Raw genomic sequence first — 24100 nt, forward strand, 5'->3', positions numbered from 1 at the left:
GGATTCTCCAGGCAAGAACACCGGAATGGGTTGCCATTTCCTTCCCCAATGCATGAAAGTGAAAAGTGAAAGTGAAGTCGCTCGGTCGTGCCAGACTCTAGCGACCCCATGGACTGCAGCCCACCAGGCTCCTCCGTCCATGTGATTTTCCAGGCAAGAGTACTGGAGTGGGGTGCCATTGCTTTCTCCATGGTGCTGCTATCTTTCATCTATAAAACAGATTGGCTAGATTCATGTTAAAGGTCTTTTAATTTGATTCCAATTTATTAACCCAATCTTATCTCTAATGAGTACCCAACTCTACCACTGAACTCTATCTCAGATGGTCATCAGACATATTATGTTCCCTCCAGAGTCCACCCAAGCTCATCCAATCAGGCCTAGAGCTTCTCTTCTTTCCTAAGATTTTTCAATCATCATTTCTGATGGAACTATCTTAAGCCAACATCAGCTATTCATGATACTCTAAGTTAAGTCTGGTAATCACACAAAATCACATTTAACCCTGATTCCAATTAACTCAGCACACTAATTCAGAAGGAAACTCCTTTTGAAGGCAAGACTACCATCATTATTTGTTAATATTAATCATAACAACTGTGATCATAATAAGCATAGCTGATAAAGTTTATTGAGAATTTTCTATTTACAAGGAGGCACTGTGTCAACTCCATTTAATGTTCAGAAAACTCTTTTCACAGATGAGAAAACTGAGACTCAATTAGGATACATACTTTTTCCAAGGAGATGTAGCTAGTGTGGATCTGAGATTCAAATCTAGCTCTGTCTGAGATCAATATACTCTATTCTGCCAATTTGCTAATGGAAATTCACTAGAAATCATTTTGCATATATTTTTAGTGATTAACTTCATTCCTATGTAGCTAAGTTAAAATGATGTATTGAGCTACAGAATTTTCTTTTACATATAAGTTCAGTTCAGTTCAGTTCAGTCACTCAGTCGTGTCCGACTCTTTGAGACCCCATGAACTGCAACACGCCAGGCCTCCCTGTCCATCACCAACTCCCGGAGTTCACTCAAACTCACGTCCATCGAGTCGGTGATGCCATCCAGCCATCTCATCCTCTGTCGTCCCCTTCTCCTCCTGCCCCCAATCTCTCCCAGCATCAGAGTCCTTTCCAATGAGTCAACTCTTCCCATGAGGTGGCCAAAGTATTGGAGTTTCAGCTTTAGCATCAGTCCTTCCAAAGAGCAGATACAAAAAGCAATGATAATTTTCATTGAATTTCATTATATTCTAATATATTTACCTGTATAGGACCAGCCAATCTCTTCAACAAGTTTTCTCTGTTGTCTGTAGTATCCATAAATCCAATCTACAACCAAAAAAAAAAAAAAAACCAATTTATCAATGTGTAGAAAAATATATGTGTACAAATCTTAAAAAACATAAGAAGCCCAAAGCACCATTCATACAATAATGGTCCTCGATTAGTCTTTTCTATGTCATCTTCACAATTTCAACTTCCACCACTATAGACTCCACCATCCCTGTTCTGGTAATTAGTATAACTTTTAGCAAGGCACATTTTAAAACTGCTAAAGTTCAGGCAGAGACAAAGAAGGTATTCTGTGAAAAGCATGAGCAACCTAGAGGATTTCATCTCATAGAGTGACTAGGGTCAGAAAGGACAGCTCATTTTCTCTTTAGATTTTTCTTACCAATCCCTCGATTGAATACTTGAAATCCTACTAACTAGTGATGCTTTTCAAGTTACAACCCACGTTGTATCTGTAAATGCTTTTAGGAGATCCAGAGGTTACCATGTTTTCAAAATTTACTTCTCTTATAAGGCACAACAAAATTAATAGTCTTGAAGAAATGGAAATTTCAGTGTGTGTGCGTGTGTGTGTGTGTGTTGGCTGGGAGAAAGCTTGTGTTAGACGGTGTAAGTGAATTTGTCTCTTAGAGGAACAGCGATGCCTGAGGGTGATAATCCAGTGGGAAGCTTGGGGCATCGTAAAATATGGGCTCTTCATGACTTAGAGAGAGAAGCTCTAGTTCTTGAACATGGGGCAAGGGCTGCAGAAGGGAAAATGGATGGAAGCCAAAGGCTCACTCTGAATAGTTCAGAGTTTTGCCTGGAGTCCTGCCTGTACCCAAGAAAAGGGGACGTTATGATCCATTCTCCTCCTCGTGCTACTGTCCCTTTATTCCAGCCTGTCTTAACACTAGTACGCCGTTTCAGCTACATTGTGAGCAAAATACATCTTTGTGAGCAAGGCTTCGAAGCTGATCAGTGTTGACAAAACTGTTTCTGTAGAAAAGGTGACAGGCATTTCCTGGTTGCCTGGTGGTTAGAATTCCAGGCTTTCACTGCCGTGGTGAGTTCAGTCCCTGGTTAGGGAAGTGAGATCCTGAAAGTCACATGGCATGACCAAAAAAAGAAAAGGCTACAAAAAGCTAGTTTACAAATGAACATGTGGAACATTACATATTCATAAATTGGGGTTCTGTCCATATGGTTTTCATTTGAATACAAGGATTTATTTATACCATACTATAGATATACATACATATTATATATATTTCTCATCAATTTTGAAGAGAGACTTATTTCCTCTTATTCTCTTTACACAGATGTTTTTTCCTTTTTTGACAGTTCCCAATTTAAGGGAGGCAAATATCTCAAGGACGTTTCAGAAATTATTTTTCTTCTATTCCATGTTATACACAATCTGATTAGCAGAATATGTCAATACATACTAAAATTTTACAAAAACTTAAAAGCAAGCTATCTTACAGAAATACACATTCTGAATCCATAGATTATTGAAAACCAAAACCTACCTTGGAGAAAGCAAAAAAATTGTTTTAAAAATTTCTCTACCCATAAATATAGGTAAATATTCTATTGGCTATGTAGCACATTTCAACAAACATTTGTTTTGATAATGGTTTTATTGAAATATGATTTACACACCTTACAATTCACCCAGGAAAGTGTACAACTTAATGGCACTTACTATATTCACAGAGTTATGCAATCATCACTACAGAAAATTTTAAAACATCTTTATTATCTCCCAAAAGAAACCTCATACCTTTAGCTGCCACCCCAACCCCACCTCAACCTCTATTAATTTATAGATTTGGATATTCCAGATATTTCTAAATACATAATCATGCAATACATCGCTTTTTATGGCTGGCTTCTTTAACTTAGCATAATTAATGTTTACAGGGTTTATACATGTTGTAGAATATATGAGTGCTTCATTCCTTTTTTTTAAACTTTTTATTTTGTATTGGAGTATAGTCAATTAACAATGTTGTGACGTTTCAGGTGAATATCCCCTGGAGAAGGAAATGGCAACCCACTCCAGTATTTTTGCCTGGAGAATTCCACGAACAGAAGAGCCTGGTGGGTGACAGTCCATGGAGTCGCAAAGAGCTGGACATGATTGAGCAACTAACACTTTCACTTTTCATTCATGTATCTGGGTTTCTCTGGTGGCTCAGCTGATAAAGAAATCCAACTGCCAATGCAGAAGACACAAGAGACTTGGGTTCAATCCCTGGGTCAGAAAGATCCCCTGGAGTAGGAAATGGCAGCCCACTCCAGTATTTCGTGCCTGGAAAACTCCATGGACAGAGGAGCCTGGCGGGTCCCAGTCCATGGGGTGCAAAAAGTCAGACACGACTGAGCACGTATGCAGCCACATACACGTATCCATTCTCCCCACACTTCCCTCCCATCCAGGCTGCCATATAACACTGCATGTGCTATACAGCGGGCCATTATTGGTTATCCCTTTTAAATACTGCAGTGTAATACTTCATTCCTTCTTATTGTCTAATAGGATCCCATTGTTCAGTGACCAAGATGGCCTTAAAGCTCCCCTCAGCTTGACTAAACTTTGGACAGGCTACTTCCTAGCTCTATGTTTCTGACCTCCTATTTCTTCCAGCATTTCATTTAGAAAACTTATCCATTCTTTCTTTGTTACTTTGAGAAGTAAATCTTTTTAAATAGCCCATATGCCATTCTACAACTAGGACTGTACTTATCAAGACTAAGGAAAACATCTCTCTGAAAAGCAACTACCAAAGGAAATAAGCACCCTTATCTCCCATGTTCTGTAGGAGGGTAGGAGCCTAACTTCCATTGAGGTGTCTTGCTCCAAGTTGTAAAAACTACTTCTGTCATAATGATAAAGGCTTATTTTTCTTTTGAGTGGAGCCAACTAGCAAATGCAGATGGCGGATGACTTTCTCTGATGTCCTGAATTACATTTACACTGGGATCAACCCAGCTCTCAAAACACCTTACCTTCTCGGCCTTATCAGAGTTGAGTTCAGATTCGGGTCTGCCTTCTTGCCCTACTGCAATTGCCTTGAATAAAGTTTTCTTTGCCTCTTTCATGTTGTATGCTGCAATTTTTGTTTTGATGTTGGCTATGCCACTTTCTATTTATCCATTCATCAACTGTTGGTCACTTGGGTTGTATCCTCTTTGGGGCTATCGTGAAAAATACTGCTTTGAATTTGATTTTCTACTTAAAAATTAAACATTAGGCTCATCACCCATTTTTTAGCATTGTCCATAAAAGGGTAGTCATTTAAGGTTAAATTCTGGGGACAAGTGTTTTTTCATGATCAAGGAATACATATAACTAGATGTGAGGACCTCAAAGGTCATTTGATTCAGAATTTAACAGCCTACAAAAATTCCTATTTTAGAGATAAGACAAATTTTTTCAATGGAAATTTAAGTGGTTTGTACAGGCAAAAAGTGACAAAAATGGAAACAATAATCCATGATTCCTGCCTCCTACTCACTAAGTCTTCCTCAATATCAAGGGTTCCTAACAATCTGGAGTTACTGGTTATTCTCTTAAGTTCTCTGCCTGAGTAGGAACCTCTTCAAGAGAAACAAAACAAAACAAACAAAAAAATTTACTGGGGTTGAATTTCCCAGCAGGAATTATTTGGGCAAATAAATTAAAGAGAACTGATCTTATATATATCTGATCTGACCTGGCCATCACTTGGAATTTTCCTCTGAAACTCTGCCCTGCCCATAGGGAAAATATTTATTCTCATCCTTTATGTTTTGAATAAAAATAATTTTTAAAATGTAAAGACATTTTTGACATATAAATGCATTTTGGTGATTTCAGAAGACCAAATGCCATGTAGAACCTATAATTAACAAGTATTCCACTGAAAAAAATAAAACAGTAAGCTCTTGTTTTAATGGTTCAGGCTAAAGGACAACAGCAGAATATCAGCAGATTTTAGCTTTACTTGTAGGGCTTTATTGCTACACAATCAGCATTTGTCCTTGGGTTTTTAATTACTTACGTTAAGAAAGCTTTTTTCAATACAAGATTCCCAGGTGTTGGTAGCTCTCTTCAGTTCCTTTATGTATTGTTCCCTTAATTGTTACTTCAAACAATCCGTTACACATTCATATGCTAATTACATGGTCCTTGGGCGTGAGAGAGTACCCCACTTTTAAAATTCTACTTAGAGGTCTGATAGATGAGATGTGATAGCTCCAATGAACAAGAAAAAAAGAACCTAGGTTCACTTTTTTTTTGTTGCATTGTATACTTTGAAAACCAGTAAATCCTATATCGAGTCTATCAAAGTGCTTACATATGTTAAAGTCAATTAAAATAATGAAATATAGAATTTTTTTTTGTTTCTGTGGGTTTGAGCTTCCTTAGCTTATATATTTTGTTTCTTTCTGTTTAAAAGTATTTGCTCCATCTGTTTCAGTGTGAGTGTTTTGTAGGGATAAAACTAAGAAATAAATTTCAAGAATGATTGGTACACATGAAGCAGAGTAAGAACATAAACATTCGTAAACCTTTTTAAAAGGTAACTCTAAAATTGGTCCTGAAAAATTATTCTTCATGAAGGGGCTACCAAAATTGAGAGAAATTTGGCTTATACTATTTTAGGTAACTTTAAATGTCACTGCTTCAATCTATTCAAGCTTATACTTATTGTGATCATTCACTTATTTTGTAAACATTTATATGCCACATATGCTTTTACTTTTCTTTAGATCCACATAATGGAAATCAAAGTTCTGATAACAACTACAGGAAGATGTATATAAATTCAGCATTTTTTGCTTATTTTTTTAAACAAAGAAAAACTCAAGGTGCTCATTTTGTACTAAAATATCACTACAAATATTCTGAACTATATAAATGCCTCTGATTTTTCCCTGAATGGCTAAAGAAAGTCTCTGCTTTATGCTGATTAACAATTCATCACCTGCATTCTACCATATAATCTAGCAGCCATGCTCTGACAAAACACACACACACACACACACACACACAATGTTATTATGAGGCCAAATGTATGTCAGAAAAGAAATAGAGTGGTCCACAGAAAAAGACTTCTCCAGGTGGCACTAGTGGTAAAGAACCCTCCTGCCAATGCAGGGGACGTCAGAGACCCGGGTTCAATCCCTGGGTTGAGAAGGTCCCCTGGAGGAGGGCATGGAAACCCACTCCAGTATTCTCCCCTGGAGATTCCCATGGAAGCAGAAGCCTGGCAGGCTACAGTCCATACGGTCTCAAAGAGTTGAACATGACTGAAGTGACTTAGTAATACATAAGCAGAAAAAGAAACTTCAGGTAGAAAACAGCCACAGATAAAAATCTGAAGACTGGGATTCTGAAACTGGATTTCTCAAAGTAGACTTTTCCAAGGTAAACGATACTTGTATATGTCACAGCCTTTAAAAATATCACTAAGGAACTTCAGAGGAGGGGGAAAAGGAAGTCAGTTAATGGGAGAAATTTGGAAAGGTAGAGAAGAAGGAATAGAATTAGAGATGAATCTTTAAAGCTTTTGAGTATAGACTTTGATGAGGAAAGACTTGGGAGAGGGACCAAAATGTTTCATATAGAGGAAGGGCATTGACACCAAGAAGTGGCAAACCAGGGATTTGGGCAGCCAGCTGGGCTCTCCTATGGAGGCTGTATAGGTCCCTGCTGCTGCTGCTGCTAAGGCACTTCAGTCGTGTCCGACTCTGTGTGACCCCATAGATGGCAGCCACCAGGTTCCCCCGTCCCTGGGATTCTCCAGGCAAGAACACTGGAGTGGGTTGCCATTTCCCTCTCTAATGCATGAAAGTAAAAAGTGAAAGTGAAGTCGCTCAGTCGTGTCCGACTCTTAGCAACCCCATGGACTACAGCCCACCAGGCTCCTCCGCCCATGGGATTTTCCAGGCAAGAGTACTGGAGTGGGGTACCATTGCCTTCTCCGGTATAGGTCCCTAGGGACTTATTTTTGGTGATGGCTCACCATGATACAAAGGTCACATCAATTTTCACTTTTTGGTTTCATCTTATCCTCTCCTCTTGTCTAGAATTCCTTTCAAAACAAGAAAAACATACTGGAAAGTGTTAAATATATTTTGTATATTGAGTATACTTTTAAAAAAATATTAAACAAGCACAGAAACGAACAAATATTTCTAACTGACGTGAAAGAGGTAGAGGGCAGTAGAAGAAAATAGGTCAGTGGCTACTGACCACTTGAAGAAGAACCTGGAAAAGCCCGTAAACAGACTAGGATTATCAGAGTGATTGACAGATACGGATAAGGCTGACGTGCCAGTGATAATAAAGATTGATGGTTACAGGAGTCATAACCATCAATTACTGAAAACAAAAGAACAGTCCCTTCTCAGAGAAGAAAAAAAGTAAAATCAGAAATTAGTTTCTTTAAGGAGAAAATCAGCTGTGAACACATCATCTGGCTACAAAAGTCTTTTATTCCTTTAGATATTCTATTGTCAATATCTTTGTTTGTAAAGGAAGCTGAGTTTATGATTCAAGGGATCTAAACCAAAACCTTGATGAGTCAACCAAGGCAAAGTTTCCAAGCAAAATTAAATCTGCTATATTGTGAGTACACCAGAGAGTCCATAAAATCATAATACCATACATGGCAGGCTTGACCCATGTATTTTCCTGTCATTCAATGTTGAGTATTAGTTTGCTTTTGAACTGTGTTAGCACATTTTTTTAGGGCTTCCCTGTGGCTCAGCTAGTAAAGAATCCATCTGCAATGCAGGAGACCTGGGTTTGATCCCTGGGTTGGGAAGATCCCCTGAAGAAGGGAAAGGCTACCCACTCCAGTATTCTGACCTGGAGAATTCCATAGTACATGGGGTCTCAAAGAGTCTGACACAACCGAACGACTGTCACATATCCCATTTTTACCTATCTGGAATATATACTTGTATCCAGTATATATGCAAAGACATTTGTGAAACATAATTTAATTAATTATGGTAACTCAGGTAACTTGTTTAGTGCATATTTATAGTTCAAACATGGCACTTACTGTTAATTACTACAGATGTAACTTTTAAAAATACACATATATTCAGTTCAGTTCAGTTGCTCAGTAGTGTTTGACTCTTTGCAACCCTATGAACTGCAGCATGCCAGGCCTCCCTGTACATCAGCAACTCCTGGAACTCACCCAAACCCATGTCCATTGAGTCAGTGATGCCATCCAACCATCTCATCCTCTCTCATCCCCTTCTCCTCCTGCCCTCAATCTTTCCCAGCATTAGGGTATTTTCAAATGAGTCAGCTCTTCACATCAGGTGGCCAAAGTACTGGATTTTCAGCTTTAGCATTAGTCCTTCCAATGAACACCCAGGACTGATCTCCTTTAGAATGGACTGGCTGGATCTCCTTGCAGTCCAAGGGACTCTCAAGAGTCTTCTCCAACACTACAGTTCAAAAGCATCAATTCTTCGGCACTCAGCTTTCTTTACAGTCCAACTCTCACATCCATACAGGACCACTGGAAAAACCATAGCCTTGACTAGATGGAACTTTGTTGGCTAAGTAATGTCTCTGCTTTTAAATATGCTGTGTAGGCTGGTCATAACTTTTCTTCCAAGGAGTAAGTGTCTTTTAATTTCATGGCTGCAATCACCTCCCCCAAACCACCTGTCTTCCAATTCCAACTGTTTTCCAAGGTTAGAAAAAGGAATATCCTTAGTTTTCTCCCCTCTGTAGAGGTTTAAAAATATAAGTACTTTTTACTGTTTCAAAACTTAAATTGCAGCTTATCTCCAAATAGAAGGGCACATGAATTCATATTATTAAAGATAAGAATTCTGGAAAAATATGAGTTATTAGAGTACAGAGACTTCTTTATTTAATGATAAGGTTAAAGAGATGAAAAAGCAGATCCTTGAGGCACTGGTAAATTGTAAAAAGAAATGGAAAGATTGAGCCTAATGGACAACGTGAAAAACAGAGGGAGCCATTTCCTCCATATGTTTGTTTTGGTAGTCAGATGTCCAATTAAATACACATTTTTCACAGGACTAGGGAAGGGTTTGGAGGTGAGCAATTATATCTTAGTGCTCCTAAGACACTGAGGACTGTGTACGTTGGCAATATGTCTACCAAACCTATTCAGTGAAAACTCAAAATATTCATAGGCTTGTCTTGGAAAGTCACCAGGATATTTTCTTAGATATGTTTTACCTAATGTGATTTACCTATATTCATAAAGTTGAAGCATTTTCTGTTGAAAACATGCTAATAATTTTATCTTGATCATATAGTAATACCTATTTCAGATAAATTTAAAAAATAAAGTTAAGCAAAACTAATTTAAAAGATCACCTATAATCCCATCTCCAACATAAACTAGTATTTACAATCTTGTAAATTATACATGATTTTTAAATGTTATGCTATGCAATATAATAACTTCAAATTAACTGAATTACATTATTTCATTATTTGGTTACTTGCTTTTTCTACATAATAATCATTCATGTCTCAAGTTAATAAATATGGTTTTATAGCACCATAATAGTTCACTTGGAGCATTCACTACTTTTTTGATATTAAAATAAAAGGCTGATTTAGATGTGGAAAATTTATTCCTTAGGATTAAATGATATGAGTGATGAAATTTTCCATTAAGCTAGTTTGAACTTAAAGCTTTTGAGTATAGATTTTGAAGAGGAAAGACTTGGGGAGAGGGACTGAAATATTTCAGATAGAGGAAGGGTGTTGAGCAGGAAATTAAGTGCCACTTTTTTCCTGTCAATCTTCTTCTAGAACACCAAGAAAACACTAAAATGGAACAGGCTCATTATTATTGTACAGTACTACCATAAATACAGTTACTTTGTTTTAACTCCATAACTAACAGTGAATTTATTCTAGTATAAGAGAAAAACTCAGTTGTTGATGAAACAGTGATAACAAGAGCAGAGATAGAAATGACATGTGTATCAGTCCTGGGTGTCCATTGGAAGGACTGATGCTGAAGCTGAAACTCCAGTACTTTGGCCACCTCACGCGAAGAGCTGACTCATTTGAAAAGACCCTGATGCTGGGAGAGACTGAGGGCAGGAGCAGAAGGGGATGACAGAGGATGAGATGGTTGGATGGCATCACTGACTTGATGGACATGGGTTTGGGTGGGCTCCAGGAGTTGGTGATGGACAGGGAGGCCTGGTGTGCTGTGGTTCATGGGGTCACAAAGAGTCGGACACGACTGAGCGACTGAACTGAACTGAACTGAAAGATAACTATTGTGCTTAGTTGCTCAGTCGTCTCCGACTCTTTGTGATCCCCATGGACTGTAGCCCGCCAAGCTCCTCTGTCCGTGGGGATTCTCTGGGTAAGAATTCTGGAGTGGGTTGCCATTTCCTACTCCAAAAAATAATATCAATATTAAAAGCATGCAAAAATCTGTATGCAAAATGTATATGAAAAATGAATTCATCACATTACAAAATATGTTATTATATTTATGTTATGTATTATTATATTATTATGCCATTGTATACTATTATAAGGACTTCCCTGGTAGCTCAGCTGGTAAAGAATCCTCCTGGAGTGCAGGAGATTCTGGTTTGATTCTGGGTCAGGAAGCTCCTCTGGAGAAGGGATAGGCTACCCAGTCCAGTATTCATGGGCTTCCCTGGTGGCTCAGATGGTGAACAATCTGCCTGAAATGTGGGAGACCTGAGTTCAATCCCTGGGTTGGGAAGATCCCCTGGAGGGTATGGCAACCCACTCCAATATTCTTGCCTGGAGAATCCCCATGGATAAGAGGAGCCTGGTGGGCTAGAGTCCATGGGGTTGCAAAGAGCTGGACATGACTGAGCAACTAAGCACAGTACAGCATACTTTCATAATATTATCTGTATAATAGCAGTGTGTTATTATTCAACAATCTAAATAATGGTTCTCTCGTGAAGTCTTATGCCCATGTGCTCTTACTAAAATTGGGTGTAGGGCAAGAATGTCTGCTATGTTGCTCAAGGATTAGGATTGGTGGGAAATTCTGGACAATTGACATCCTAAAATAGCCAAACAGAGAATAAAATGGGATTCCATTCACATCTACCATGAAAAGCGTAAAACACCAAAAACTGCATAAAGAGATGAACTATTATTAATATAAAAATATGAATAAATAAAGAGGTCTACCACATCCTTAAATGGGAACACTGAACTTGGGGAAAGTTATCAGTTCTCTCCATATTAATGAACAGTTCAGGTCTCAGTGGGGTATTTTTAATAGGCAAAATGATGCTAATGTTCATTATTGTTTAGTAGCTAAGTCATGATCAACTCTTTTGAGACCCCATGGACTGTAGCCCACCAGGCTCTTCTGTCCATGGAATTCTCCAGGCAAGAATACTGCAATGGGTTGCCATTCTCTTCTCCAAAGGATCTTCCTGACCCAGGGATCGAACCTGGGTCTTCTATATTGCAGGCAGATTCTTTACTTTCTGAGCCACCAGGGAAGCCCAAAATATTCCACGTTTGTCAACAAGTATAGGTTGCATGTGTGCATCCTAAGTCACTTCAGTCATGTCCGACTCTTTGCAATCCTATGGACTGCAGCCCACCAGGCTCCTCTGTCCATGGGATTCTCCAGGCAAGAATACTGGAGTGGGTTGCCATGCCCTCCTCCAGGGGATCTTCCTGATCCCGGTATCAAACTTGTGTCTCTTACTGTCTCCTAAATTGGCAGGACGGTTCTTTACCACTAGTGCTACCTGGGAAACCCCATTAAAACACATTCAACAAATATAGTAATATATTTCAAACATATAGAATTCTTACAAATCGCTGAAGGCAAATATATGAGCGGAGAAATTTTTAAAATGCAAAAATAATTATTAAAGTTATACAGAACTATTAGACTATCAAAAAAACATAATTTAAAATACCACTGAGACATCATTCTCCAGTTATCAAATAGTCAAAGGTTTATTATTTTAATTTTTAAAATATTCAATGATGCTCAAAATAACTTGAGATGTTCTTTTACATACAGGTGGAAGTATGAACCAGTATAAACTCTACAGAAAGTAAGCTGGCAAAAGTTCACAAGATTCTTAAAATACTTCATAGCCTTTGAGACAGTAATTCTTTTCCAAGGAATATATTTTAAATGATGAGCAGAGATGAGAACAAAGTGCCATGCATGTACCAAGATGTTCAAAGCACTGAAAGTAACAGTGAACAATAGGAAAGTTATGTTAATGTTCAAAAAGTGGAAGAAATCTAAATAAATTACATAATGTTAATAATATGAAATTATGTGATTCCATCACAATTAAGTTTCCCAAATCCTTACTGATGGGAAGAAATTGCACATGATATAAAACATTATCAAGTTATGATGCCATTTTGAATCTATCTCATATATTCAAAAATGTAAATCTTCTCATGCGGTGACACTTGGAGTGATTTTTACTTTTTTATAAGTTCTTATGCTTTGCATACATTTTATGAGTTTGTACATTAGTATTTTAAAAACTTAAAAGTATATATGCGCTTCTGAAATAATATTCCTAATTCTACAGCCAAATTGCTTAAAGACAAATATATAACTATATTTTGAAGATGGGGTAAGGAAAAGCTTGAAACCCATTTTTTCATTGCTTAATCTTGGATTTTACAATAAAAATCTTCTCCTTATTCACAAGAGCCTGCATGCATTAGCTAGTGTTAATGCTAGTGTTAACCACATATTGAGGTTAAGCATAGCCAAGTCTACACATGGTAGGCAATCTGAGCATTTCAGCTACCAAGGAAACTAAAAACAAGAGCCATAGCAAAATAGGCAGTACAGTAGCTCACAGACCATCTTATTGGCCAAAATTATCAGACTGACTGGATCGTTTACTTTTGGGTAGACCTTGAAGCAGCCTTAAATTTGTGTCTTCTAATAGCACCTTTTGCTTAGATAAAATCAAGCCCAAACGTAAGACTCTATCCATTAAGTGGGAAAATCTGGCAACTTGGAGCTGGCAACCTCCTCTGAAATAGGCGTGGTTCATCTGTTACAACTGCTGCCAGTGTGTTGACTGATTGACTATGTAGCTACATCTGGGCAAGACACAAAGATTTTCTTGACTTCTTTCCAGAGTACTGACTGAAAATTCATTTTCGTTTTTCATTTTGACTTCATTGGTTTAGAAAAAAGGAAAACTTTTTTTTTATATACAAAGCTTATTCACTGTATAAAATGTATTTTAAATTAGTGAAACTCCTCAAATTCTACAGGCTCAATCAGTTGGTACAGTACAGGGATGCTCCATCTGGCTAGCAGATAAGTTTTATTTGATTTCCTCTGCCTGATATTTTCATGAACACCACCCCCAACCCTATTCCCCCTACAAGGCCTCTACTTTTTGTAGAACATACCACTTGTACTCTCTTATCTTTATCCTGTAGATGTACACATTCTTCATGGAACCACCAACATCAGTCGTCAATCACAACACATTTATCTTCAAATCTTGCGTTGGTGACAGCTCCACACCAACGACAGCACTGGGTCTTACTGGCCCGCTGTTGCAAAAGCTTTTGCTAACTTCTGCCTGAAACTTGAAAGCTCTCTGCAGCAGCAGATGCTCAAAGATGCTCATTAGGTTGCCTAGATAACCCAGGTTTACTGCACTCAGAGGAACAATATCTAAAAAGCATTCCCGTTCAGAAGAAAATTAACAACCTTGGAGAATACCACTCATTAGTTACTTTTTACACACAACCACAAATGGTTAGCCAGGGGTTGGATATATTTATTTTGGAATAGTTAACTCAGTTGGAACAAGCATGTTTTCTCTCCAGGCTTATCATTCTGTTTGTAAGGACGTTAAGAGACTGAACAAGTTAATGCAGTGTTTTCAACCTGGACTGCAACCAGGACTCAGCTGGCATTTTGCCTTAGAGTTACTGGGCCACTGGGCCACCTCAAGATAATTAACACCTTCCTGTGGTGTCTAATATGACAACAGTGATCGTTAAATTTAAAAAACCACCTTATAACATATAAAGGGGTGGCATCTTTGCAATGTGAAAACAAAAGGTGTTTTTCATAAAAACATTTAGGCCTTGGGATTCATATATGTATATCATGAAGACACAGATACTGAGATAGAACTTACATTTTCTTCAGTGCATTTTTAAACATCCAGCTGATTTCACACTTTCCTGAAGTTCATGCTTTTTGCCACTGATTTCATTAATGGCTAATATTTTTGGTGGAAAATGTTTAACTGATAACCTACCATATATCTAGCCAAAACAGTGATTTAACCTTGGAAATAAAATATCATAATACCCTACCCATTTGGTGCTCAAGTAAATGCTATTGTATTGATGTCTTGAGTTTTACAACAGGAGAACAAAGGAGTGACTGAACAGATCCATGGAAAAGAAATGCTACAATCATTCCAAGTCTACTCTTATATATAAAAACAATGAACTTTTGATTAAAAATAATGCTCTTCTTTTCTCCCATATTTACTCTTTAAATGGTCATACTGATTGAACAGAAATTATAAGATGAAAAGGCAAAGGCTAAATGTTTAGAGACCTTAGGCCTTTATACTTAGCACCAATATTTCACTAAAAGGTTTTATATTGGACTTCCCTGGTGGCTCAGACGGTAAAGCATCTGTCTACGATGTGGGAGACCGGGTTCTATCCCTGGGTCAGGAAGATCCCTTGGAGAAGGAAATGGCAATCCACTCCAGTACTGTTGCCTGGAAAATCCCATGGACAGAGGAGCCTGGTAGGCTACAGTCCATGGGGTCGCAAAGAGTTGGACACGACTGAGCAACTTCACGTTCACGTTCGCGTATATAGTTTACAGCTACTTGCCTCCTACATCTCAGCTTCTCCAGTAAAGGGTGCTGCTCACAAAAAATGAAGAGCTGGTTTTCATTTGTGATATACTTTGAAAGACTGTGTATCATAATAGAAGAGATCAGAACTAGAGATGGAGACAAAAGAGCCAGGAATTTAAATCCTGGCTATTAAACTTCCCAGCTGTGGGCCTTTAGAAGAGTCATTTGCCCCCTCAGTGCCTCAGTTCCTCTACCTGAAAAATAATTCCCTCCTATACTGGTAATGGGCGGAGAAGGCAATGGCACCCCACTCCAGTACTCTTGCCTGGAAAATCCCATGGGCGGAGGAGCCTGGTAGGCTGCAGTCCACGGGGTTGCTAAGAGTTGGACACGACTGAGCAACTTCACTTTCACTTTTCACTTTCATGCATTGGAGAAGCAAATGGCAACCCACTCCAGTGTTCTTGCCTGGAGAATCCCAGGGACGGGGGAGCCTGATGGGCTGCCATCTATGGGGTCACACAGAGTCGGACACGACTGAAGCGACTTAGCAGCATACTGGTAATGGGGGTTGGGAGTCCAAGGAATGAATTCATTTGAATGTATTTATAAACATAAGCAATTATGTTTTCATCTGGGAAGTAAACTGAAGCTGACTGACACATTATTTTATAGAATGAACAGTGTTTATTTAATGAACTGTGGAGGGCAAGAATTTTCTCTGTCCATTCTCTCATGTTCCACGTGAGAGACATTAGTCAATTAATATTGCTGAAAATGACTGTTGGATTGTTTATTAGCTCTTTGGGCAAGTCGATGTTTCTAAGTCTCAACTCCCATATCTACAAAGTGGGTATAATAATCAGTATCAGCATTTTGTTGTTCAGTTACTAAGTCCCGTCTGACTCTTTGTGACCCCATGAACTGCAGCACACCAGACTTCCCTGTCCTTCACTGTCCCCCGAATTTTACTCAAACCCATGTGCACTGAGTTGGTGATGCCATCCAACCTCTGTCAGCCAATTCTCCTCCTGCCCTCAATGTTTCCCAGAATCAGAGTCTTTTCCAGTGAGTTGGTGCTTCACATCAGGTGGCCAAAATATTGGAGCTTGAACTTCAGCATCAGTCCTATCAATCAAATTATACACACACACCCACACACATTTTTTCAAAACAGCAAACTTAATTTGCCAACAAATGGGGAATGGCAAGTCATTTTACATGAAGATATTTTCAGAAATATGTCCACTGAATTTCAAAACAGGGAAAAGAACACATTTTCTACCAATATAATCAGATTTACTCAATAACATACTTAATATAACTGAAAAAGATCCAAAGGAGAACTAAGCTGTCAATAATAAACAAAATTTAATCTAACAGACATTGATTCACTTTAAAAGCAGAATAGTGTAATCTCCTCATGGTCAAGTGGTTAAGGTTCCGTGCTTCCACTGCGGGGGGCACAGATTTGATCCTTGCCCATGGAACTAGGATCTCGTGTGCTGCGTGGTACAGCCAAAGAAAGAAAAAGCTGAATGGTTACAGAAATAGCTTCAAAGCCAATGAGGACATATAATTTTTTTTATTATATCAATACCCGAAGTTTATATTTTGGCATCTTCAACATACATGTAACTATCATGAATCCAGATGAAAGTAAGTTGCAAAAACTATCCCACAGTAATGGATCTAATATATGCAACTGTGTCTAATATAAAGAAGAAAATTTGGGGCAAGAAATTCAAATATCATCAAAAAGTAACAGCAGATAGTTGAGGATGTTGACCATACCACCATTAAAAATCAGAAAGACAAGCTCAAAAGTAGAAATGAATTACTTAATGATGGGAAACCTGGCTCTCATTCTTCAACAGCATTTTAAAAAGTTACTACAGATAAGAATACTGATAGATCATTTAAAAAGTTAAATTATGTGAAAAATCTTTTTGAAAAGGTAAAAAAATCTATTTATATTTTTAAAGATTTTCATCAAAATACCGGGGAGATTTTAAAATCATTTGTGCTTCAAAGGATATATTTTAATTACTTAAAAAATCCAGTTCTGTAGAACGCCCCATTGCATCACAGTGGTGTCAAATGGAATGTGCATGCACGATTCATTTACTAGTCAGTGGCTTCACATTAAACCCCACACACTAGGGATGCACAGCTTAAAACAGGGGCTCTTCAAAGAGGTCACAGACTGGCAGCATGATGCCTCAAGTGCTTGAACATGTCACTCAAGGTCACTGCCAAGCTAAGAAAACAGTAACTACTGAAGTATACATTATGTTACTTTATTATTATTATTTTACTTTAATTTTTTAATTGGAGTATAACTGCCCTTCAATGTTGTGGTAGTTTTTTTATGTATAACAAATGTATACAGCTATATTTATGTATGTCCCCTCCCTTTTGAACCTCCCTCCCATCCTAACCCCCCATCCCCATCCCACCCCTCTAGATCATCACAGAGCACCAACCTGAGCTCCCTGTGCTAAACAGCAGTTTCTTACTATTTACTTTACACAAGGTAGTGTATATATGTCAATCCCAATCCCCAGTTAGTCCCACCCTCCCCTCCCCTCTGTGTCGTATATTAACACATATATACAGAATCTAGAAAAGTGGTACAGATGGCCCTATTTTCAGGGCAGGAATAGAGATGCGGATGTGGAATATACATATTTTAAACTACCATTTTTAACCCCAGAAAAAATACCTTACAGAAATTGACAACCCTTTTAACTGACCTCTACGTACTTCCAACTAACTGAAATGTTTTGCTTCATATAATATTTAAATGTTTCTTATAAGGGCAGAATTTCCAGAAGCCTCTCTGGAGTGAGAGCAAGGAGCACTGCTTGGCTTTTCCCAAGAAGATCTGAGCTAGTAGCCTCAGGCTAAGCACTCACTTTCTGCCTGAAAACTCAAGGTGGTACAATGTCTGGAGGATGCACTGTCCCCGCACCACCGAGCAGGGAGCACGTGCTGATCTGAGGTAGTGTTCCAGGCCAGGGGAGTGGGTGGTAATGCCATGCCTTGACTCGGCTTCCCATTTCACACAGAGCCCCGTCAGTCAGCAGGAGCAGGTATACAGTGTAATGGGATGCCATAGCAGGCCTTGCTGTCTCTCCCCAGAGGGGAAAAGCCCACCCCCATTTCCCTGGAACATCCAACAAAAATGAGTGTAGTTTAATCAGCCCCTCATACCACGTTGCCCTTAATTCCCTGTCCACCAAATTATCTATGGGAAACCTAGCAGAAAACCCTGGGATGTTCTCATCTGTAAAACCAGCCTGGTACATAAGCAAATCAATGAATGAAAGATATCAGTCTCACATTACATTCCGTTCCATGCTCAGAAGTATAGCAAGTGTCCACTAAAAACTCTTCAGGAAGAGAAAAACATTAATTTCATCCCACAGTCTTCAACAACCTTTTGTGTTCTGGTTTTAATCATATTTTTCATTTTGCTCTTTAAAATACCACTGACCACTGAGGACATTTCAGATAAAAAAAGATTAATAAATAGTTTACGATTATAATGAACCTGATTCTTTGAATTCAAGGCACATCTTGAGGGTTTTTCACAAAAACAATTGATCCTTTTCATGGCTTAATGCTGCTGTAACTTCCTGCACACAGCCAGCAGATTACCATGGACACACACACACTCGCTTTTCACACTCTCCGGCCTCCAGAAGTTTGCATTTGGGTACAAGAAGAAAGAGCAGTGGGGTCTTTTCTATGCATGAAGCTTACTTAGGACCTGAAACAATACGTACTTTTGTAAGCGATGATACAAATCACCATCAGAAATTTATAGAATGTTAAAAAAAATTTTTTCTACACAAATAAAGTATGCTTTAAAAATTCCAATAAAATCAAGTAACCATAAACCAACAATTTAAGACAGTGGTAAACACATATGCTTTCACAGAAGTGTTAACAAGCCACAGATGACAAAAGCAATGCCAGGTTTTTGCTTCTCTCTAAATAAGTGTCATTTACAGAGGGAAAGTAGATAAGCATGCAATTTAAAAAGTAAATATAGTCAGTAGAGCTGGGTAATTCCAGGCAACAGTTTTGGTTTTCTCCAGAAACTAATTTGGTTTATTTTTGCCTGAACTTTATGAATGATTTTCTAAATTGTTTATCTAATCTGTCTGTCTGAATATTACACTGGGAATTCTTTTGCTTCAATATTAAATAATTTGAAATTACTCTCCGTCTGATTCTATCGTACTGACAGTACTCAATACAAATAAAAGAAATGAGAGAAAACTTTCCTCCATACCAGCTGCCTAAAATAAGAGAATTGTCCCAATTTTTTGGTAAGCAACCCCAAGATAAACTTTCATTTCACACACTATCAGTGGGTTGGTTTATAATAAGACGAGCACAGGTCAAATGTAGCATCATTTTATCAAATACATATTTGCTAAATAAATAAATTCAGTGACTGTAAACACACAAAATGTAAAAACATCTGGAGAAGAGTGTGGGATAAATTGAGAGAGTAGCAATGAAACCTACATATCACCATATGCAAAATAGCCAGTGGGAAGCTGCTGCATAACACAGGGAGCTCAGCCTGGTGCTTTGAGACAGCCTAGAGCGATGGGGTGGGGTGGGTGGTGGGAAGGAGATTCAAAAGGGAGGGGATATATGTATAATTTGGGCTGATTCATACTGTTATATGGCAGAAACCAACACAACACTGTAAAACAATTATCCCCCACCTAAAAAGAAAAGAAAAATACAAAAGAAAATCATCTGGAGATGTGCCAAATTTGAGGTAACAACATAAGAGCTGAACAGACGACTCTGCGACACACCTACAGGCACCACACCACTGATGGGTGGGAAGCCCTGCCCACCACCTGCCAGCAGCTCCTTCCCCATGGCCTCTGCTCAGCATTCCCCTGCCTGGGTATCTCCACCCATTCCTTTCTCTGCCTCCCTACCCACGCCCAATCCTTCTCATCCTTCGTGTGGTATCCTAACACCACCACTTCAGAGAAGTCCTTTCTATTGTGACTCCCGTATGCAAGAGTCTTTCTCAAAATTACAATGAGTATTAAGTAATGTAATAATTGTTTGATATTTGTTTACCATGCAAGACTCTGAACTCCTTGAGAACTGCAAATGTGTCTATGTTGTTCTGTTGTATACTCAGCACCTAACCTAGGCACACAGTAGGTATTCAATACATATTCACTAAATGAATCAACTACACATTTAGGATTTAAAATCTCAGGGGACGGTTCCTGCCACATTTAATTTATTTACCCTTCTCTGGCCATCAACATTTTCCAGACCAGTGATTGTGCTAAATCTCCTCATTTATATTAGGAGCTGACTCAGTATTCTGCCACGGCCAGGAAAACAGAAGCCACTGGGCAGGAAGATCTGCAAGCCCCTTCCTCTCTACCTGTTAACCGCCTTTTATCTTCTCTCATAGACCTCTTCCACCTTGTATCTCATATGGAAAGTGTCTCCATAGTTTCCCCTCCCCTGACCTCCTCCAGGGTTTCTTGGGTTTCAGTCTCTCTCTCTTCCCTGAATTGTGTTCTTAGCCTCTTGTAACTCACTCAAGCCCAATACCCTAAAAATGCCCCTTCCCATGACCCCTCTACTAAATACACTAGGCATCTGTGCATCCATACCTTCTTCTATGTATGGTGGCTGGCATTCTCCTTCAGTGAATAGAGGCTCATTTGTCTCTCTTCTGTCCAGGTTCATTTTAAGAGCAGAAACTGCTGAATCCTTGTATACTCTCTAGTACCAGGCACAGAATAAGTGCTCATACATACTTAACACAAAAATGAATAAAAAGGGTCAATGAATATAGGATGATGTGAAACAGTGCTAAACATATTATCAACTTTATTAAAATCTCTTATTTTGATTTTCCACACTGGACTGCTCTCAAATAACAGTGGATAAGAAAACAAAATTGATAATGAAATGCACACTTTGCTTTGTCATTATTTTCATATTAGATGGTTACAGCTAACAATAAATCTATGAAATTTATTTCAAACTCTCTCTTGAATTGATTTTTAATCTAATTCTTCTAATACTAATACTTAAAATCTAAGATTATTGGAATCTTTAATTATACATTAGCCCTTTCCAGGTAAAAGAATTTAAGTTTTCATACTGCTGGAAAATACTACATCATAATTTTCTATTTCAAATACAAATACATGGAAGGTGATGGTTCCCTTTCCATAACAGGTCATGTTATGAAACAGATCTTTAAGTTCTTGAATAGAACTTTAAGAATTTTCCCGTGTTAAATTCTTTCCATGTAAATTTAACTTTGAGATAAATATAAGACAGACCATCTACTTGTCTGTTACTGCTGCTGCTGCTGCTGCTGTTGCTAAGTCGTTTCAGTTGTGTCTGACTCTGTGTGACCCCATAGATGCCAGCCCACCAGGATCCTCTGTCCCTGGGATTCTCCAGGCAAGAACACTGGAGTGGGTTGCCATTTCCTTCTCCAATGCATGAAAGTGAAAAGTGAAAGTGAAGTCGCTCAGTTGTGTCCGACTCTTCGAGACCCCATGGACTGCAGCCCACCAGGCTCCTCCATCCATGCGATTTTCCAGGCAAGAGTACTGGAGTGGGGTGCCATCACCTTCTCTGCTTGTCTAGGTGTTTAAAATGTTGAGTAGCTTATTGAAATGTTGAATAGTTCATTAAAATGAAAAATATTGCATCTCTGTGTGTGTACAAAATTGAAGACTCCTAATACATGATGCTTTTTCTTCTATATTATATAGCATATGATAAGATAGGTCTTATCCTCTGAAATGTGCACTGCTGAATGAGGCTACAGTCAACTGCTTGGGAAAATACAGACATTATCTTGGTGATAAAGTGGGTTTGGTTCTGGACCATCACAGTAAAGAAAACAATATTGAATAAATTGAGACCCAAATATTTTAGTTTCCCAGTGCATTTAAAAGCTATGTTTATACTACCTTGTAGTCTAATAAGAGTACAATGGCATGATGTCTAAAAATATATATATAAACTTTAATTAAATAATTTCTTATTAAAAATTGCTAGCCATCCTCTGACAACACAGGTTTGCTACAAACCTACAATTTATAAAACACAGTATCTGCAGAGCACAACAAAATGAATCGCAATAAAAAGAGGTGTGCCTGTGATTGGATTGCCACTGCAAACTGCTTGAGAATGCAACCGCTTTCTCCATAACTTCTCTTAGTTTTGAAACTTTCTCTCAACACCCCCAGCAGGGGAAAGGGCTTTAAAAGTCTACAGTCTTTGTGTGTATGTGTGTGTGTGCATCAGAGTTTTATTAAAGTATAAAAAGGGACAGAGAAAGCATCTGACAATCACAATTTCCTACCATGCGGTGCCACCCATTTAGGTTCCAAAAAAAGCAAGAGGCTGTGGAAGAACAAGAAAAAAAGTTTAAAAAGAGTCATAGATAGTCAGAGAACCACTGTACAGATCACTCCGGTGTACATCAGATTTCTTTAAATGTATTCAATATAGAAACATTTGTCCTTTATGGAAGAAAACTGCAATATATACTTACTAGCTATTACCATGCCTGGGCCAAGAAAAAATAAAATTGATCTTATTAAACTGGCTGACTACTGTAATCAGATTAATCCATAATTGATGTTTTCAAATAAATAGTGAAAATGAGAACACAGAATCTTTTCCCAATTATCCCACAGCTTAAACCTATGTAGGTTATAACTGTGCATAATTATTAAGAAAAGTACCTACTTTCTTTTCTAAGTCAAGCTTTTTAGATGTTAGGGAAATTGGGTTCTGTATGTTATCATTAAGAATTGAATGCAATTTTTTTTTAATAGAAGAAAGACTATTAATAAGTACAATATTGAATCTTTGGTTAATCTTAGATATGAGTCTTTATACCCAGAAGAACAAAAACATCTTTGTAACCTACACACAGGCTGAAAAGATTACAAAATGTTTTGGAAAAGTTTCTATAAAAGTTTTCCTGTGGCAGTTAGCTAAGTTATTGTACCATTCTTTTTTTTTTCATTCCATATTAAGAACATCTATGGGTTTTTATGCAACAGTTCTTAAATTTCATTTTTGCAAGACTATGAATGCTGTTAAGCTCTAATAATATGTATTGGAATCTCAGGTTTCTCTATTTTCAGGTATTTTCTGCTCACAAAATTGATGCAATGTTGGTTTTAGAATCATATATTCCTCCCATTTTATCAACTCGATGTTCAAAACCTACCTCAAATCACTTCTCTCTACTTAACTGACCTCCACCCAGACTCAAACCATCACCATCTTGTCTATAAAATAATGCAACTGCCTCCTAGCTGGTGCTCCTTGTTTCATCCATCCCTCCACTGTCTGCCCTTTCTTCCTTTAAGCCTCCTCCCTTCATTCAGTTAATTGATTGATTCAACCAAAAAAAAAAAAAAAATCAATCAAAAGCACCCAGATATACCATGAAAAAGCAACCAGCAGTCTGTCCCTGAGGCTCTTATTTTACTAAGAGAAAACTGAAAGTAAACAAGGGAGATAACAAGTCGATCATATGCAGGTAAGAAGGTGATAAATGCTCTGGGGAAATGCATTAGGACAGGATAGGGCAGATGAGTAAGCAGGTGCAATTCTACATGGGGTGGGCAAGGACAACCTGGCTGAGAGGGTGCCATTTCAGCAAAGACTTAAAGATGAGTGCGTATGCCTGCAGACATCTGAGGGGAGAGCAGTGGTGGCGCTCCTGCAGCCCTCAGGACAGAGGCACGGCTTTAAGGAGCAGCACGGAGGCCAGCATGGCTGAGGCACAGAGACGGGGGAGACTGATGAGAAACGAGGTGGAAAAGACAAAGATGGCCGCTTCCATCTCCAACAGCCATCCGAGTATTTTTTCCTTTCAAAAATAATTATTTTGATCAAATAATGCATATATACA

At 38.3% G+C, this 24100-nt stretch overlaps 1 protein-coding gene across 4 annotated transcripts in view; it reads right to left on the reverse strand.

Moving 5' to 3' along the window:
- PTPRZ1 (protein tyrosine phosphatase, receptor type Z1) overlaps positions 1-24100 on the reverse strand; it is a 201209-nt gene that overhangs the window by 140818 nt on the left and 36291 nt on the right. For all 4 annotated transcript variants that reach the window (XM_005679397.3, XM_005679396.3, XM_013963415.2 and 1 more), the window contains exon 2: positions 1273-1338. In XM_005679397.3, coding sequence (XP_005679454.2) covers positions 1273-1338 — 66 coding nt within the window. The remainder of the gene's footprint in view (positions 1-1272; positions 1339-24100) is intronic.

This window comes from Capra hircus, chromosome 4 (genome assembly GCF_001704415.2).
Source record: "Capra hircus breed San Clemente chromosome 4, ASM170441v1, whole genome shotgun sequence".
NCBI lineage: Eukaryota > Metazoa > Chordata > Mammalia > Artiodactyla > Bovidae > Capra > Capra hircus.